Source organism: Eurytemora carolleeae, unplaced genomic scaffold, assembly GCF_000591075.1.
Source record: "Eurytemora carolleeae unplaced genomic scaffold, Eaff_2.0 scaffold217, whole genome shotgun sequence".
NCBI lineage: Eukaryota > Metazoa > Arthropoda > Copepoda > Calanoida > Temoridae > Eurytemora > Eurytemora carolleeae.
Window position 1 is genome coordinate 253807 of NW_019396108.1, and position 19883 is coordinate 273689.

The 19883-nt window shown below is 35.4% G+C and overlaps 3 protein-coding genes across 3 annotated transcripts; all 3 read right to left on the reverse strand.

Moving 5' to 3' along the window:
• Window positions 1-2: 2 nt before the first annotated feature.
• LOC111695147 (lysine-specific histone demethylase 1A) lies at window positions 3-15919 on the reverse strand. The gene is made up of 18 exons (XM_023464358.1): window positions 15821-15919; window positions 13662-13785; window positions 13351-13429; window positions 12798-12924; window positions 12294-12496; window positions 11702-11854; window positions 10979-11088; window positions 10247-10402; window positions 10092-10145; window positions 8929-9027; window positions 8174-8282; window positions 6454-6534; window positions 4935-5111; window positions 3421-3509; window positions 2097-2210; window positions 1553-1652; window positions 1105-1206; window positions 3-833 (listed from the first exon to the last, which is right to left on the reverse strand). The coding sequence occupies exons 1-18, from the start codon at window positions 15895-15897 to the stop codon at window positions 553-555; spliced, it is 2235 nt and encodes a 744-aa protein (XP_023320126.1). The 5' UTR covers window positions 15898-15919; the 3' UTR covers window positions 3-552.
• Window positions 15897-17748, reverse strand: LOC111695154 (mediator of RNA polymerase II transcription subunit 4). Its single transcript, XM_023464366.1, has 3 exons — window positions 17629-17748; window positions 16575-17302; window positions 15897-16194 (listed from the first exon to the last, which is right to left on the reverse strand). Exons 1-2 carry the CDS (start codon window positions 17731-17733, stop codon window positions 16610-16612), a joined length of 798 nt encoding a protein of 265 aa, XP_023320134.1. The 5' UTR covers window positions 17734-17748; the 3' UTR covers window positions 15897-16194; window positions 16575-16609.
• Window positions 17749-17766: 18 nt separating this feature from the next.
• Window positions 17767-19713, reverse strand: LOC111695156 (probable splicing factor 3B subunit 5). Its single transcript, XM_023464369.1, has 2 exons — window positions 19562-19713; window positions 17767-18295 (listed from the first exon to the last, which is right to left on the reverse strand). Exons 1-2 carry the CDS (start codon window positions 19669-19671, stop codon window positions 18145-18147), a joined length of 261 nt encoding a protein of 86 aa, XP_023320137.1. The 5' UTR covers window positions 19672-19713; the 3' UTR covers window positions 17767-18144.
• Window positions 19714-19883: the final 170 nt, after the last annotated feature.

A 19883-nucleotide genomic window follows, 5' to 3' on the forward strand; every position in this document is an offset into this window, starting at 1 on the left:
CGCAGAGTTTACACATTTTATTCTTTTCAGAGATTACAAAGTTTTACAGAGTACAAGGTACTGCAGCTTTCAGACATAATGTACTTAAACTCCTAAGTACAGGGAGTAACTTGATATTTGATAGGTAGCATAGCACACAAAAAATAAATACGGTTTTAAAAGAGCACCTAACTAGCAAACCTAATATAAATTTTAATATTGCTCCAAGTTAATATATCCAATTTGAAAAAACAGTTCAAAACTTACAAAAATCTGAGCATTATAAACTTATAAAGAAAGCTTGTATTTTTTAACCGAATTTTTCCATGTTTTACAATCATTGACGCAGAAGGGTTTGCCTGAAAACATGTGTTCTATCATCATCTATGACACTCAAATATATTAAAGTAGAACGCACAGGTGCAAAATTCTACTACATTGATTATAGAAAGAGAAATTATGATTTGCTCCATTTCATGCATTCTTAATCTTAATATTTCACCATGATGTACAAACAAATTTATTGCATAGTCAAAGATAAACAAGTGAACAGTCAGCTCTGAAATCGGATTTTCACTGTTTCAATGCCGCGTCAGATTTGCTATAAACGTCCGTGTCTGTTGGGAGGGAGCCGGTTGGCGGTGCGTAGGGACATCCCAGGAACTGATCGGCGATTCTTCCCGCCTCACGTAGCCCAGATAACAAGGCGCCATGAACTGTAGCAGGGTAGTTACGGATAGTGTGTTCACCGCCGAAAAAAATTCTTGGCGGGTTTTTGATCATATCGTTCCCCTTGCCGGGGTTGCCAGGGATGATGGGGGTTGCCAGGATATCGTAATCGTTCCCAGAGGAACCTAGAGGAACCAATCTTTACCGGCAATTCAATAATATTCAAGAATATGATTTAATGAGAAATATTTTTAATCTATTACTGGATTAAAGCGTATTTTATTTTACTTGCTTAGAACCGCGACAAAAATTTACACTCTTTAAATAGTGCGCATTAAGAGCCAAATTAAAGATATTTAATTGCATTATTTTTCTGGACCGCGAAAAGTAAAATAAGACAAAATAGAATCTAAAAAGAGCGCTGAACGCTAATATATCGGTAAAAGATCAATTTCCCTGTTGACACGTAGCTGTAGCTTCCTCTAGACCAAGGGTCAGCTCGCCACCTCGTTACAACAGTCTCCTTTGGGGTTGGAACATTGGTAGTTCCAAATATTCCTTAAACAAGGAAACTATTATACGATTGTTTTAAGTTGTTTTGGACTGAAAACGTAATTTAAAGGGACTCTCCAATGGTAGAAAAGCCTGTCACAATTCACAACGGTACCCTTTAACATTTATTTTCAGTCATTCTCTATGAATGACTTGCGCTTACATGCAGAAAAAAATTGGAAGAAACAATCAGAACTGAGAACTTTCTAAGATAGAATAACTCGGATTAACTGCTAGAAAATTTTTACTCACATATAGGCCAAAAGGAACAATTGCAGAATCTCTTTTTCAAAATTTGTGTTAATGTCTTATAAGCATAGAAATTGAGCAGGAATAGTCTTGTTAGGAGTACCTTTTAGTACTGCAATACATCTCCCTACAATGACGTCATCGGAAACATTTTCCATAATTGCAGCAGCCTCTCCTGCTACCAGAGCCAACAGAACCGGAGCCTGAACAATCAATCATTCAATCATTATAATCATCCATAATCAAAATATTCACCCAACAATCAATCAATCAATCATTATATTCATCCAGATATCAATATATTCATCCAACAATCAATAAACCAATCAATATTTTCACCCAACAATCAATAAATCAATCAATATATTTATCCGGATATCAATTTATTCATCCAACAATTGATCAATAAGTATATTCATTCAATAATCAATATATTTATTCAACAATCAATTTATTCATCCAGCAATCAGCAATCAATATATTCATTCAATAATCAATATATTCATTCAATAATCAATATATTCATTCAACCATAAATATATTCTTCCAAAAATCAATATATTCATCCAAGAATCAGGTTCAGTAACTTCTATAGCTGTAAAACAGGGGTTAAAAGCGCCCTGTCGCCTAGTTAAATATATTTCTACCTTATACAGGTTCCAGAAAAGGAAAAGCTCTCCTCTGCTAGCAGTTGTGGATCCTACATGTCCGAATAGATTTGAACTGTTATCCCAGAATATACGATCAAAACACAGAACAACCTGAAATTGTAAAATTGTAAATTCAAAAAATAAATAATAAAATTAGATTTGTAGAGAATCTAACAGGGCCAACATTAAACACACTGCCTAACCATAGATAAATAAATAAACATAGATAACTTGTGTACGCAAAATCACCAAGAATTGTACAGTCCGCGAACTCATACTTCTAGGGGTCAAAGTGTACTTTAATGATAAGCAGGGTGGTTTGGTGTTTTAATGGATTTCATAATAGAGTGTAAAATAACTACGGGATTGGAATTGTTTGAACAACAATATTTCACTGAGCAATATATCATATTGACGAGAACTGAAGATGGACATGAGAAGGACTAAACTAACTTAAATTTCTCTCTACAGAACTCATGTACACCACAAGTACTCAATGACATAAGAACGGTCAATGTTCACAACCGACCTAGTTAATCTATATAATAGGAATATCTTTAAAACATCTCTGTACGTTTATATCTTTCAAGATGAAAAATGTCGTCTTATGCGCAATCTATCTTTATCTATGTGCCTAACTTCAAGGCACAATGCAAAACAAATTTTTTTCTCTCTCTTTAAAATTGTTTAAAAGGATTTTAATCGAATTTTAAAAACTTGTGAGTTATTCGGTATTAACTTAGAGATTTATGTCAAGCAATATGTTTATTTTGTCTCCCTACCATTAACGTTGATTAAAAAATTGATGGAAACCAAAATAAATGGTTTTAAAAATATCCCATAATTGCATGTAAAAATACTATTTTCCATAAATAACAATGTTTTGATACAAAATTTGCATATCAATTATAAATATGCATCTCTATTAGAAATATAATCTTATTGCCATCAAATTGCCAATAAACACCACTCAGGTTCCCATATCCAATTCTCTGGGTCCTTTATACCCCCCCTGACTCCTGTTGAACACCTGCATTATTCAGGTTCCCATATCCCTGTCTCTGGATCCTATATACCCCCCCCCTGACTCCTGTTGAACACCTACCTTGTTCAGGTTCCCATATCCCAAGTCTCTGGATCCGATATGTATAACCCCCCCCCTGAATCCTGTTGAACACCTACCTTGTTCAGGTTCCGATATCCCAGTCTCTGGATCCTTTATGTATACCCCCCCTGACTCCTGTTGAACACCTACCTTGTTCAGGATCCCATATCCCAGTCTCTGGATCCTATATACCCCCCTCTCCCTGTTAACACCTACCTTGTTCAGGTTCCCATATCCCAGTCTCTGGATCGCTTCCGTTTTCCACTCCGGAAGCGGAGGATTGAATGAAACCATATTCGGGGCTCCTAAACATACATAATCTTTATATATACTTTGCTTGTTTGTTCGTTTGTCCGTTTGTATACAAAACGTCAAAACGGCCGAACGGATCGGGTTCCAGATTATAATTGAACTATTATTTTAGGATAAACTGCAGCCTAAAAGAAGAAGGCTAAACCAGTGTGATCCACTCAAGAACTATATATGCAGGATGATTAAACAATCAAGAACATTCCCTTTAATCTTGTCAATTTTCAAGTTAAAAGAACATCAAAATGTAATTTTAGTTTGTATTTTAAAAAACTAAGAAATAATGTAAACCATATTTTTATTGAATTAAAATAATATTGGCACATTTTAAATGTTAAAACTGTAAACATGTAATGTTTAATCCCAAGCTTTTATGGTAAATAATGATCGTCATGGAAGATCAAGATCGGTAATCTACGAAATCAAGGAAGAATTGCAGTCTGCAGTGTTCACAGGACACACTTAAAGGGTTATTATCTAATAAACCTAATCTACATTAACTCTGTAATATCCACAATGAAAACTATTGTTGCTCATAGTTCTTTACATTCGCAGAAGAAATTATACTGACACACGGAGAACAGACAGAAGACATTTGGATCAGTGTGCGAGAAAACCAAAACCGCCATCAAATGTAAGATTCATATTAGAAAGCTTGGGACACCATCATATTTCGTAAAATATTCTCATGTGCCTTTTGAAACAGATGTTTTAGACTTTTAAAAAGTTCTCATGTAATGCTTCAAATCCTTTTATCTGGTCGTAACATTTCGCCAGAGATCACATTTTGAAATATTGGATTTTAATGTATTCTGTCAAACAACATTATCTGGTCACAACATTTTACCATTCATCACATTTCATAAATATAAGTTTATAAACAATACATTGGTTACAAATATTTATGCACTTCTATTGTTCCGACCCTGAAAATTAAATTGAGAAAACGCCAAAAGTTGGAAAGTGCACACAGATTTTGTGTGAGACCTCAAATGACCCCAGGGAAAAATCCACAAAAAAAGAAGAAAATCCGGAATTTTTTTTATTTTTTTTTATCGAAGAGATAATGTTAAAAGATTGAGCAGCATTAGAAGTTGAAAAAGAAGATGGGCACGAAGCGCTTAGTAATAAATATATAAAAAATTCCCGCATGAGCGAGATAAAAAATGAAGAAAAAATACTTTAGAGAAATTGCAAATAATTGCAAAAATTAGCATTAACCTTCATTTATTTTCTTAAAAGTGTAAAATAATAATAAGTGCAGTAACGTTTAGTTCTTGGAAATCATTGTTTAGAAAATAATTGAACGGAGAACTAAGAAGATAATGTAAAACTGGAAAAAACATTTCATGAGAAAACCATAATGACGTAAATACACAGTTGAATTAATAAATGTCCAGTGTTGAACCCCCTGTATTCACCTGTTTGGTTTGGAGCAATAGCCTGCTTGAGAACCCCGAGGGGTAGAGTGCAGAGTACTGCGTCTGCCTTGTATGAGACGGGGTTTGTGTTGTTCCTGGCATTGCTGGTGGTCACCTCACAACCGGTTCCTGTGTACCGGACCTGCCGTACTGCAGTATTCAACTTTATATCCAAACCTATAACAACCAATATTAGATAAACATTCTTCTCTCAAAATACAGGAAAATTGTGCATTTGTGCTGAACACTTAATATTTGGTGAATAGAAAGAATATGATAATCTTATGAAGAAAAAATGTAATAATGGAAATTCTTAACCAAGAGGTTCCGGGATATGCGAGATATGGTGACTGCTGACTCAGACTGATGGGACAAATCGACCTCTTTATTCTGTCTAATTTGTTTAAATATTACAACTGAATTTGGAATTTTTGAAACCCTTTTTATTCTTCAGTATCCAATTATAAAGTGAAAAAACAATTGAGTGAAATTGTCAAGAATGACAACCTTTCCATTTTTGAAAAGCTCTGACCGTACTATTACAAGTTTGTAAAGAAGAAAAACTAAAAATAGTTGATTAAGTATGTTGCGAGGCTCGGAAGTTTGATGAAAAGGTCCAATGTAATGCTAAAAGCATTGTTCTTTTTTTTTGGAAAGGTAAAAAAATGATAAATAAACACAGGGGGTTCCACTCTTCTGTCAGGACTAAGGTTAAGATTTAAATGGATATTACTGAATTCAGGTATATCAATACTTCAAAAAACGGAAAAGGTAAGTGAGCATGTTTTACGTAAAGTAAAAAAGGTAAGTTTGCATATTTTAATATTAAAGGAAAAGGTAATTGAGCATGCTGTTTTAAAGTATAAAAAGGCAAGTTTTCATGTTTTAATAATAAAGAAAAAAATAAGTGCGCATGTTGTTTTAAAGCATAAAAAGGTAAGTTTGCATGTATTAATATAAAAAAGGTTAGTTTGCCCTGTGCATGTTGTCAGAACAAAATAATTTAGTTAATATCAGTATTGATCTATGTTGAAAAGATCAATATAAGGAGCGTGTAAGAATGAATATCTTCAAATAGTGTAAGAATTTCCATTCTTTAATGCTCGGAGCGTGTAAGAATTTACATTCTTTCACGCTCTGACCATTTAATAATTTTCATTCTTGCACGGTCTGAGCGATACAGAAGGAAAATTCTACACCCGCAGTGAAAGAATAAGCATTCTTAAACGCAAGGAAGCGAACAATATTAAAATTGTTCCTCCTGAACCGTGTAATAATGGGAATTCTTACACGATAGATTTACTACTATGGAACCGAACAGATATGATATAATATGAAATCAATCTTTTCAGTGGAACATAAATAACAATTTGAAATATAAAATATATCATCATTTTGTTTGTATCATACATTCAGAAAAATGCACGGCATATGAATTATGAATATCGGTTTTTTACTTTTAAATATTATAATCTTCATTGACTGTTTAAATTCAGTAAGTGAAATGTTGAATTTTTACCTTCACTGAGAGAAACAGGAACACAGCTGTACCCATTCCGCACTGTTAAATGAGATCCTGAAAATATTATTGTTGGCAAAACTAAAAATAATAAAGAAGCACTAAAAGAGAAGGACCTCACCCACCTTTATTGGAAAATCCTTGCTGTGTACAGAGCGTGTAAAGGTTGATTATATTGATTTTCTTAAAAATTTAGTTTTAAAATAACGACTTAAAGATATCTTCTATTTAACCCTGTAAATATAAATTGAATTACATGCAGCCTTCAAAAATGACACTTTCAATTAATCTTTTGAAAAGCCTAAATATGGAGTAACGAATAAGTTTCCCGATTTCACAATTGGCTAAATCCCGAATGGCATTTCCCTCAAATTGTATACATTTGAGAAGTTAAAGTTAAGAGCTGGAAAAGGTAATGTTACATCGTATATACGCAACATCCCCCCTACTGAACTTCTGACCAACTACTGCAATATCGGACCTACGCCAGATGTTTATTTTTGTATTATTAGAGGGTTAGGTTAGGTTAAGACAATTTCTGGTCCGAGCGCCGCGGCTAAGACAGGCTAAGGGGCCGATTGTTGCGGCCACAAGTCCATATAGCAGCTGTAAAACCACGTGCTAGTAGGTCGGATGTGTAGTATGGCGGATATGGCGTAGGTTAGAAGTGGAGTATAGCGGATTTGCGTAGGTCGAAAAATATACAATCCTGGAAAATTGTACATTCGGAATGTTGTAGGGGAGGAAATTGTACTTTGGACGGTAGCCAATTGAGAAATTGATTATTTGCAGAGATTCGCCAGCAGGAACTTCACATTCAAAGCATTGCCGTTTGCAAACGGTATTAACATAAACTTTTGAAAAAAATTACGACTTTGGATATTATATTTGGGAAAGGGATTAACAATTCTAAAAAATATTTCATCCGACAAATCACTGAGTAAAGCCGAAGAAATTCAAATCATGAGGGAACTAAATATTAATCTGCTGAATCACACTTCTCACAATGCTACATCTAACTTTTTAAACACCCTGTTAACACATTCACTTCTTCCGCTAATTACACTCCCTACAATGTTAATTTCAAATTTGATCATTTTGTTGTTTTTAATCGCAAAATTTGATTATTTTCTTGTTTGTTTATCTCAAATTTGATTATTTTCTTGTTTGTTAATCTGAAATTTGATTATTTTCTTGTTTATTGATCTGAAATTTGTTTATTTTCTTGTTTGTTAATCTCAAATTTGATTATTTTCTTGTTTGTAATCTCAAATTTGATTATTTTCAATCGCGGTTCTCAATTAGAGTGACTTACTGATTTATGGAAAAAGTGAAAACCAAGAAAATGTGGAGAATTTATATATTTTAAAGAGAGGAAAATGATGAAGGGCTAGAAGTATCCTTGTGAATCTAACATGGAACGCTGTAAATTGTACGTTAAATCACGTCGGAAGTTCTGTAAAGCGCCATGGATTTTTAAATTTGATTTTTTTTATTCTAAAAGTGTAACTTTCAATTTCATCCAACCCATTCCTACTTAACTTAACCCCAATCAACCTAAGCTACCCAACCCAACAAATCAACAAAACCCCAAAAACCCACCAAACTCAACAAAATAACCAAGTCCGATCTGATTTAAATCATCTTATCCTCAACAAACCCCAGCCAACCCCTGCCAACACTATAAACCAACCCCAACCCGAGTCCACGTGTCACTGACCTTCTAGCTCCTGTAGTTTCTCGTCTAGTTCCTTCTCCTCCTGTATGAGCCTGTCGAACTCCTCAATACAGTTCTGCAGATCACGGGTCTTCGTCCTGAACGCGAATTCCTGCAACAATTATTAATTTATCTATTTTTATATTTTGCATGTCTGGGTGTGTGTTTTTCTCCCGTTTGTATCCAAAAAAACGTCAAAACGGCTAAACTTACAAAAAAATTTGATTATCGTAAAATTTATAAACAAACATAAATAAATGTGAACAACTAAACTTTGTATCACTAGGAACGTGAAATCACTAACGGTAATGGGCACTCGAATACCTTTGTACTTTAATACATATTTACTATTCAGTTATTATTTAAACCCAAAAAAATCATTTTAGAATTACATTTTCTTTTGCTGAAAATAAATCTTTTCTTAAGAAACGGGAGATTCCTGAGATTAAACTAAAGTTGCGGTTTATTTTTAAACATTAAAAATACAAACTTGATCTAAAAACTAATTTAGATAGAAAATTTACAAACTTGAATTTCATCTGACATCCTACGCAGTTTTATTTTCAAATTTAAGGAATATAAACTTTTTATATTTTTAATTTTTATGTACATATTTTTTTAATTTAGGGATGTAAATTCTCCTAAAAAGTTGTCCACCCTCCCCACAAGTTATTAGCTATTTTCAAACACAAAACAGTTGTATTGTAGTTGAATTGCATAAAATTATACCCCCCCCCCCCAGTCAATTCATATGCTACCTGAATGGTGTCTTTGTTGGTGAGCGCCTCAAGTTCCTTATAGTGCTTGTTCGCCTCAGCCAGCTTCTCCTTCATGGTCGACAACTTCGTCTGGTTTACCTACAACCAACAACATTAACATTCTATTCGGATTCCACAGATCATGAATCCAAGCCGAAAGTCTAAATGGAAAATACCCCCCCCCCCACCCCCCACCCCGTACTTAAGTTTTAACTTTACTGTAATTTAGCATGCCATAAAAACTACCCATACCAAACTTAGGATGCATAATAATCCGGACCCCGGATCCGGATCTGGTTCAGGATCCGGTCCGGATCTGGTTCAGGATCCACCTCATTCATTGATTTTTTCTGCAATTTTTAGATTCTTGTCTCTATTTATTAATTCAGAACTTGATTACACACTAAACAGTAAAATGTTATCAATTTTTATATCATTTGTCAATCTCAATTCAATCGACAGCAACTTCAATAGTTAATTTTCATCCGGTTCCTGGTTCTATGGATCACAAATGAAAACCGAAACTCAAAAGAGGCCATTGTACGAAAAATACTTAATCTATATATTAATAAAAATACCACTACCTTTTAAACTTGAATAATTCAATATGTCAACACAACAATTTTCAAACTAGACGATTGAGGACAACTTATAAAAAGTGAAAAGGTAAATATTAAACTGAATTTAATGAATATTTTGATGTCTCTGTTTTATATTAAAGATTAATTAAGTGTCGTATGGCTGTTAAGGCATTCATTCGTGACTATTATTGATCTGTTAAGGTGATAATAAACAACTTAACTATCCATCAAGACAAACTTGAAGTCAATATAAACAAGACACAGAATGTACTTTTTAGCAACATTCAAATTCAAGAAAAAAAACAAATATTGCTTCAATCCATTACCTTGAAAACTCGTTTATTCCCCCCCCCCTTTATATAAAAAAAAATGTAAATGTAAAAAAAAATATAATTTGAATAAGAACTAACACGGCGGAACGAAAATTGGAATATGAAAAACTCGTTATTGAAAAAGAGTGACATGATCATAAAGTTTGAAAAGTGATACTATAATAATTTCTAAGCTTTTCTAGGGAATAGTAAAGAAACGCATCGACTAAACTGTTTGCTTATTATATTTGAATTATATAAATCTGATTACCTTTAACTGCTCTTGAACTCCGATGATCTCCTTCCAATATTTCAATTGTTTCTCCTGAAATGTTCAAGAAATAATTATCAAATCAAAATTGATTTTTAAATCTGGAATACAGATTCAGTCTAAATAATAAGAAATGTAAATAATAAAAAAATGACCTTGACATTCTTCTCCTGGAGCTTTATGACCCACTCCATGGACTCCCCAAGGGAGACGGGGAGGTCGTTGCAGTAGTTGAAGTCCAGCTGGTGGCTCAGGTAGCTCGTCGCTTCAAGCAGACGATTGAACTCTCTCTCAACCATCTCGTCCTTATCCTACACAACAGGAGGACGATTAAACTCTCTCTCCCAACCATCTCCTCCTTATTCTACACTACAGGAGGACGATTAAACTCTCTCTCTCAACCATCTCCTCCTTATTCTACACAACAGGAGGACGATTAAACTCTCTCTCTCAACCATCTCCTCCTTATTCTACACTACAGGAGGACGATTAAACTCTCTCTCTCAACCATCTCCTCCTTATTCTACACTACAGGAGGACGATTAAACTCTCTCTCTCAACAATACATATACAGTAGGGTGACACATGAAGATTGAAAGGGGTTCAACATTTTTTTGGGGGACCTAGGTTCCAATCTATGGCCGGGTGATGTGGCCCAATATGAGCATTGAGCATTTTGTAAAAATTCTAGGTTGATTGGAGCATTGCATCAGGTTTTTCGGCAAAACCTTGATTTGTTGTGTAGATCAATGACCGGCGATCCCGAATTTTCTTTGTAATTTGGTTAGATGATCACAATTGGAGACTATACGTAGTATTTCAGCCCCCCTATTCTCAACAAAAATCGAGATTTTTTACTGACACTAGTAGTTCTTTTGATAACTGACCTTGGGAACCGTAGTTCCGTTGCTCTCGTAGAGAGGACACTTCTGGCTGATCTTGGAGAGCTCCATATTCACCTGCTTCGACAGAACTGTGATAGGGTTCCCACCTAGTCCTAATAAATATTTCATAAAATATGGATGTTTTCTGAATATGGATTTATCTTAATTGTTTTTGACAAAAATCTACAAGAACATAAGAACATTTTATTTAGAAGCTTTCAAGGAATAAATCATCCTTTGGAATTTTCCATACGCGATCTTTTCATTTTTCAAAATATTAAAAATAAAAGTTCATCGATAAACGCCCCCTAAAAATCTCACGATCATTTGAAATTAAGCCGAAAATCACGTAGAGAGGCTGTAAGAGTAATTTCAAGTGACCCACCATGCAAAGATAACAATGCTCGATTGACAACGAACCCTTAAAAGCTTTGTCTGGTGTCAATCTTAATTATTTCTAAAACTGATTATTTTCAATAGTGGTTTCTCTACAAAAGTGACAAAAGTGACTATTTCAGGCGAACATGAGGGTATTATTAGAATTAAACACTTTTAAACCTATAAAACGAAAATATCTTTCCACATTGTTGGGGATGAGGTGAGGTGAGGGGATGAGGTGCAGTGGGTGGGTGGGGGTTGGGGGAATTTAACAAATTTCAAGGAAACCATCTCTGAATATCTTTTTATGAAAATTTTAAGCTAAAACTTAGTTTCTTAAGAGTTTACCTGTAACCACCATAGCTCCTAGATCTGCGATATAAGAACCCTTCCTAAATGTTGCAATCCTCCCTCCGACCCTATCCCGGGCTTCCAGCACAACAACATCCATTCCAAAGGATTTTAGCTGCTGAGCAGCAGTTAGTCCAGCTATACCAGCTCCTAGACATCGACATCGACATCGACAATATCATCAACATCAACATCAACAAGAACATCAACAAGAACATCAACAAGAACATCAACATCAACATCAACATCAACATCAACATCAACATCAACATCAACATCAACATCAACATCAACATCAACATCAACATCAACATCAACATCAACATCAACATCAACATCAACATCAACATCAACATCAACATCAACATCAACATCAACATCAACCATCAAACATCAAACATCAAACATCAAACATCAAACATCAAACATCAAACATCAAACATCAAACATCAAACATCAAGCATCAAGCATCAAGCATCAAGCATCAAGCATCAAGCATCAAGCATCAACATCTACATCTACATCAACATCAACATCAACATCAACATCAACATCAACATCAACATCATATATCAATAAAAATGCAAACCTATAATGACGACCTTCCCGGACTTCTGTGGTAATGGTTTAGTTCTCTTATATATCCCAAAGTTAATGTATCCATGTCTCTCTAAGAATGCATGAATCCTAATCACCATCTGCTTGTCAGAGTCCCAGGGGGGTTCCAGCCTGGACAAGGTGGTCTCCGAACACAACTGGAGCTTTGGGTTTTCCAACCACATCTGCAGAATCCTAAAATTCAATAAATGTTATCAGATGGATTATCAATTAATAAACAAATAAACGGAATATAAATATCAAGACAATCAAGAAAATGACCTCGTAAGATTTAAATACCACAGCGTGTATCACTGTAGTGTATACAGTTATGATTTGTTGACTCATAATTCAAACTTTATATATTTTCAAAAAGAAGGGGCGGGGAATGAATTTTGATTAAAAGGCAAATTTTTACCCCTCTTAGACAAGTTTAACTCAAAAATTCAATTATTTTCACCGTAGGAGGGGANATGACCATTAAATGGTAATTTACCTGTTTCTAATGTTGATAAACAGTTTCTGAGATTGAACAGGAGTAACTAAGTCGGGGAAGCAGGCTGCTTCTATCTGGGTCATCTTATCAAAGGGTACACGGGACTGGAAAGCAGCTCCCTCCAAACCTAGATTTCATTTATCAATCAATACAATGAGCGTTGCGGTAACTTTAATCTCCTAAAGAATGAGACTAACTTTAAGCTTTTTTGATTGATAACTTGAAGAAAATCAAGGTTCACTGCTTAGTATTCGAACCCACACCTTACTGCTCCCTGGATCCGAATCCAGGGGTTCAAACACACCTAAAGCTATCCAGTTGTACTGGAACCAGATTTAATGAAAACAGAGTAGTTGAACTAAGTAGAAGTAAATTAACCTTTTCTTATGTGTGCCAATTTAAATTGAAGAGAAGTAGTTCAACTAAGTCTCCGATATTAAAGCACTTTAGCATTAAATTAAGTCCCTGAATCAAGGATCCGGATCTTTATCAAGATAAAACCGGATCCTAAGCAGTGAGTAAAACATGATGAATGATAAATCTATTTCTCTACCTGTTGGTTCAACAGGGAGTCCCATCAGATCATCCTTTACGCTGTCCTTTGTCACTTCCTTCACCTCATCCTCGCTGTCCTGAACAATTTTTAAGGGGCTTTAAAATACAAACAACGGTTCATAAGAGCAACTTCTATAACAGGCCATCATGTAAACTGTATAGACCTTGTCTGCCCTTCTTATGAAAAACTATCAAGGGTTTAAAGATAAAAAATATTTTAGGATTTTTAAAAACATTTTGAATTTTATGATTAACCAAAATTAAAGTTTCGCGTAAGGTTACGCAGTAGACCCTGAATTTCTATTTTACCTCTTTCTTGGCTGAGATTATCTTCTCCTCGTTGTAGTCGACCTTGGCCTTCTTTCTGGTCTCCCTTCCCTCCCCCGATACATCTCCATCCGCAGCTCCACGCTTAGATCCACCCTCCATTATCCTGTCAATTAAACAATCATATATTTTATTCATCAAATTATCTCTGTCGATCAAGCAATCATATATTTGATCACTCATATCATGATAGTCAATCAATCAATAAATCAATCAGTCAATCATAAATTTGATCCATCATATCCCCACAGTCAATCATTCAATCAATCAATAAGGGGGGGGGGCCACAAAACGTATTACTCTCCGGAAAATTTAAACAGTGGTTAAACATAACTTAGAATTGTCGTAGGAGGCTGATTTTTTGCATGCAAACTCAGAATTATGTATATTACATGCATTTTTTGGTTTTGAAGGAATCTGAGCAAAAGTGCGCGCGCGCGCGCGCTTTTTGGGAAAAAATAGAAAAATTAATGATTTAAATTCAGAAGTAAATTGTTAACAGTTCTTATTTTATTTGCGTTTTTCGTTTAGTTTACGTCATTTCATTTTCGAGAACGATGTCACGGGCTAGTTTTCATTAACTTTGTTTGGATTCTAAGAAATATGCTAAAATACCAATTTGAAGATGTTTTCCGGTATGTCCTCGAATTTGGTAGGATAAACCACATAGTAGTAGGTCAGAATGCTCTGCTTGTGATTTACTCCACCTAGATGGATTCTTCATTCCTGTGGTCTAATACCTAAACCCTGATATACAACCTGAACAAACTTTAGAAAAACTATGATAGGTGGACCCCGTAATTACCCTATGGCCAGCAGCGCGCCGATCAGAGTTCTAAAACTTAATTTTTCTTACCTAAGAAAGAGAATCCTTGTTTCTAGTACCCCAGAATCGACATACTACATGCAAAACATATGACAGGATGACCCATAATGTAACTACCGGCTACTGGCGCGCCGGTCAGAATGCTCGAATATTTATTTTGACCTCAGAAATGAATTCCTCATGCCAAATTACCTTTAAATCGACATACAACATGTAAATATGTGGGAAGATAACCCATAATGTAACGGCCGGCTACTAGCGAGCCGGTCAGAATGCTCTAATATTTATTTTGACCTCAGAAATGAATTCCTCATGCCAAATAACCTATAAATCGACATACAACATGTAAATATGTGGGAAGATGACCCATAATGAAACTGCCAGCTACTAGCGCGCCGGTCAGAATGTTCTCATATTTATTTTGACCTCAGAAATGAATTCCTCATGCCAAATTACCTATAAATCGACATACAACATGTAAAAAATGTACTAAGATGACCCATAATGTAATGGTTGGCTACTAGCGCGCCGGTCAGAATGCGCGCACTTTTGCTCAGATTCCTTCAAAACCAAAAAATGCATGTAATATACATAATTCTGAGTTTGCATGCAAAAAATCAGCCTCCTACGACAATTCTAAGTTATGTTTAACCACTGTTTAAATTTTCCGGAGAGTAATACGTTTTGTGGCCCCCCCCTTTATCTAATCTATCATATCATATCATTCAATCAATCAATCACTCATATATTTTTTGCCATCATATCATCATAATTATCAGTCAATCAATCATATATTTGTTAAATCATTTCATCAAAGTCCATCAGTCAATCAATCAATAATATATTTGATCTATCATATCACCACCATCCATCAGTCAATCAATCAATCGTATCACCAGTCACCACAAGCTATCAGTCAATCAATCAATCGTATCACCATTAAATAAATTCATCAAATCAATCAAATGCTTTAACTTTCATATCTTTAAGAATTGACGTAGTCAGTCAATTGATCAATCAATTGGCCCATAAATCAATCAATTGGCCCATAAATCAATCAATTGGCCCATAAATCAATCAATTGGCCCATAAATCAATCAAACCTTCATCGACTTATAATTCGGTGATGGTGACGGACCAAACCTCTGTAGAGTAAAAAAGTAGATGTTAGTTCCACATTTATTGAGATATGACATGTCAAAAACCAACTATTGTTATCTTTTACCTATTAGATCATAATCAACAATAGATTGACATTTATTTAATGAAGGGAAATTAATCTAACATTCAGCATTCAATTAACCAAATTATTTACCCATGTTTTGAGGGAGAATCTTTCTTATTTTTCCCATCGTCAATTGGAACCTCTTCTATTTCAGGTTTATCACCCATTTTTCTGAAATAAATTTTTCAATTTTCATCAATTTGAGATTTTTCCCACTTCACTTCAGAGAATTCTCTTCTAACACCCAGCTTGTTTAGTGTATCACATTTAGAAGGTTTCACTCAAGCACATTTCGCTTTTATTTTCCTTTTTTTCTGTCTTTATCTAGCTACAATCTGTATAACTAAAGCTAGAACTATCTAGTTACTATCTGTAGAACTAGAGCTAGAACTGTCTAGTTACTATCTGTAGAACTAGAGCTAGAACTGTCTAGTTACTATCTGTAGAACTAGAGCTAGAACTGTGTAGTTACTACCTGTAGAACTAGAGCTAGAACTATCTAGTTACTATCTGTAGAACTAGAACTAGAACTGTCTAGTTACCATCTGTAGAACTAGAGCTAGAACTATTTAGTTACTATCTGTAGAACTAGAGCTAGAACTGTCTAGTTACTATGTGTAGAACTTGAGCTAGAACTATCTAGTTACTATCTGTAGAACTAGAACTAGAGCTGTCTAGTTCCTATCTGTAGAACTAGAGCTAGAACTGTCTAGTTACTATCTGTAGAACTAGAGCTAGAACTATCTAGTTAGTAGTTACTATATGTAGAACTAGAGCTAGAACTATCTAGTTACTATCTGTAGAACTAGAGCTAGAACTGTCTGGTTACTATCTGTAGTACTATCTAGTTACTATCTGTAGAACTAGAGCTAGAACTGTCTAGTTACTATCTGTAGAACTAGAGCTAGAACTATCGGTACTCATCACTTCAACCTCCTCTGCTCCCTGTCGTTCTCTACCAGTATCTATGTGAACCTGACCCCCTCCGGGGACCTGCATACTTAGCTCACCCTGGGCGTTCCAACCAAAATGTCCGTGGGCGGGTCGACCGGGAGAATGGGAATGAGAGGATAATGATCCGCCTCTGCCCGGCGAAGGTTGGGGCGGAGCTGGAGAAGGGAAAGTAGCTGGAGGCGGAGCCATGTGTTGTATCTGTTGAGAAAGAGGCAGCTCCGCCCTCGCTAGAAACCCGCCTCGCATCTCAATATCTGTTGGGTATGGGCGGCGGGGATCGCCTTGCTGCCAATTTGGCGGAGCTGCCACGGCGTTGCTGGCGGAGATCTTGTGAGCATACTTGATAAGATCCTCGGAAAGAACAGGTTGGGCTTGGGATACGCTCTCCAGCTTCTGTTTAGCTTGGTAGATGGTATTGGAAAGCAAGGACTCAGCCTCCTTTAACTGCTTTTGCAGGTTCCTGATCAGGTTATCCTGCTCCTCAACCTCACCCTTCACCTCATCAATCTGCTGCTCTACTTCTCCCTGTTCAGCAGCAAGCTTGAGAGCAGCCTGCAGCTTCTTGTCTTTATCCACCAGTAGCTCGGTCAGGGAACTATGTTCAGAAGCTGACATTCTCTACAAAATTAGGGACACATTTAACAAAATCACATAAGTAAAACTTTTTTCGGCGAAAAAACTGAATAAATACCGCGACCAAACAAATAACTAGGTAAAAAAATGTTGTGCATTCATTATTTATCAAATCATTATTATTATTAAACAATTATTTTTATCTTTTATATAATTTACAGTTTTCAACAAAAATAAACAAAGACATTTCCTTTAAAATATACTTAAAAGTAGTTTGATTTAAATTTTGAAAAAACTGTGTCCCGCGAAAACTTGTAAACTTTAGAACAGTGAAAATAAAAAATGAAGATTACAACAAAAATAATATAAACCTTTGGTTTAGGGGCCACACAGTTCTCCAACATCTCCAGGCTGATCAGCTCGACATCGTCGATCAAGGAGAGGATCACCTCTTTGGTGCAGATACTCCACGACATGGTGATCAAGGGGTTTACTCCAACATTTATAGATCTGAAAAATAAATGCTAAATGAAGGAGGCTGGAAATCTTCAAATGAGGGATGGAGCGGAGAGAAGTAAAAGCAAGAACTGGGACGGATGCAATGAGAACGGGTTAGGTTTTGTTCTGAGGAGATGATAGCAGGTTGGGTTTGATGCTGAAAAGATATGAATGGGTTGGGTACGCTGAGGAGATGAGTAAGGGTTGGGTTTGATGCTAAGAAGATAGAAACGGGTTGGGTTTGAGGCTCAGAAGATGGAAACGGGTTGGGTTTGATGCCGAGAAGATGGAAGCGGGTTGGGTTTGATGCTGAGAAGATGAGAGCGGTTTGGATTTTCTTCTGTAAAGATGAGAAGGGTTGGGTTTGATGCTGAAATGAGAACAGAGATTTAATCTTCTGATTTCTTCTCTGGAGGTGGCCCACAGGGTTGCAGCATTTTCTCCAGGAGATTAAACTTGATCCTCGCCTTGCTCTCGTTCTCGGCGATAGCCAGGTGATTCGTCAGGTCGTAGTGACCCATTAAACTGGAGAACGTATCCCTAAAAATAAGATATTAAAAATATTTTAAGTGTTTTCTAAAAAATTCATTAACAAATTTTTTTCGGGAAAATATTTAGTGACAACCAAAAAACAGCAAAAGGATTGTCGTTTTCGCTCTTTTTTCTAAAAAAAAGGCAAACACATATTTTCAGACATTTAACGATTACAAACACAAAAACAGTATCTTTGTACATGTCATCCTAACTCTGTGAGCCACGCACTCCGGAAGAAGGCAGAGGGTTGCCGGGAGGGGTGGTTACCAGATAACATTAGTGTTATTGAGGATTCATAATAGATAGATAGATATAGATCTATATATCTATAAAACTCTATTTATATATTTGTTTGTTTGTTTGTCCGATCATAACTTGAGAACCCATCAACAGATTTGCCGCAAATTATGATTGGGTAACTCGGGAGACCAATGGGAATGTTCTTAGCTTGGTTATGAGATTCTAAGTTGAGTAAGTCGACTTAAAAACGAAAATTCAGTTTCCCGTTATGACCGTTGAAGTGCGGGTAAATGGCGGGAGTAACTTTAAGTTACCTGGGCAGCGCTGTGTTCCCAAGCTAGTATATTTATAAAGTTAAAATCTCTGTTTGTCTGTCTGTCTGTTTGTTTATCCGATCTTAACTCAGATTTGCTTCAATTTTCATTGCGGAATTCGGCATGCCCACGGGAATGTTCTTCTCTTGGGATAAGCATTCAAAGTTGAGTGGGACTAACCGGAGTAAGAAGCATTTGGTTTCTTTTATTTGAAATTGGTCTACAATTCAACAACTTAAAATTTACGAATTTGTTTATTCTGCACTCATTCATTCAAAACGTATATGCCGACAAAAAAGTATTTGAGAAAAAAGGCTAACAAAATAATGTATAATGGGTCGAATTGTGATCAAAAGTCACAGCTGTCTAAAATATTGACAGAACCGTCAAATCCACGTGACTTTAATAGTGAGCATTTAGTTTCTCGGTAAAATTGCAGGTAAACGGCGGGAGTAACTTTAGGTAACCTTGGCAGCGCTGGGTTCCAAAGCTAGTTATATATTTTCGAGAATTAAAATTAATATGCTCTTTAATACTTATGGTGGAAAAATGAAAAAATTTGGTCTTCGCAAGAATTTCATCCTTTACTATACTTTTTACACAATTCATCGAATAGGATATTATTTCAGAGGAGGGGGGGAGATTTTTCAAGAAAATATATCCCCCTTAGGACTCTTACCGGTCATTATAAAAGTTGAAAACTATAGAAGAAATATACCTGTGTTGATTTGTAGCCCACTCAAACTTGGTGGTGTCAGCATGCCCAGTCCCCATATATTTAGACTGCAGATGCTCCATCTGGGAGAGGATATTATATCTATCTCCCATCTTTTATCTGGTTTTTATCTGAAATAAAACGATATATATGGATATCAATAAATAACAAGGACTTCAGACAATTGATTTAAAAATTACAAAAAATTGAACAAATCTGATGAGAATGTCTTAAAAGCTATCAATAATGTGCAATTAAATGCAAAAATTACTTATATTTTTAATTTTTATAAAAAAATTATTTTTTATTTTTTAGGATTTTTACT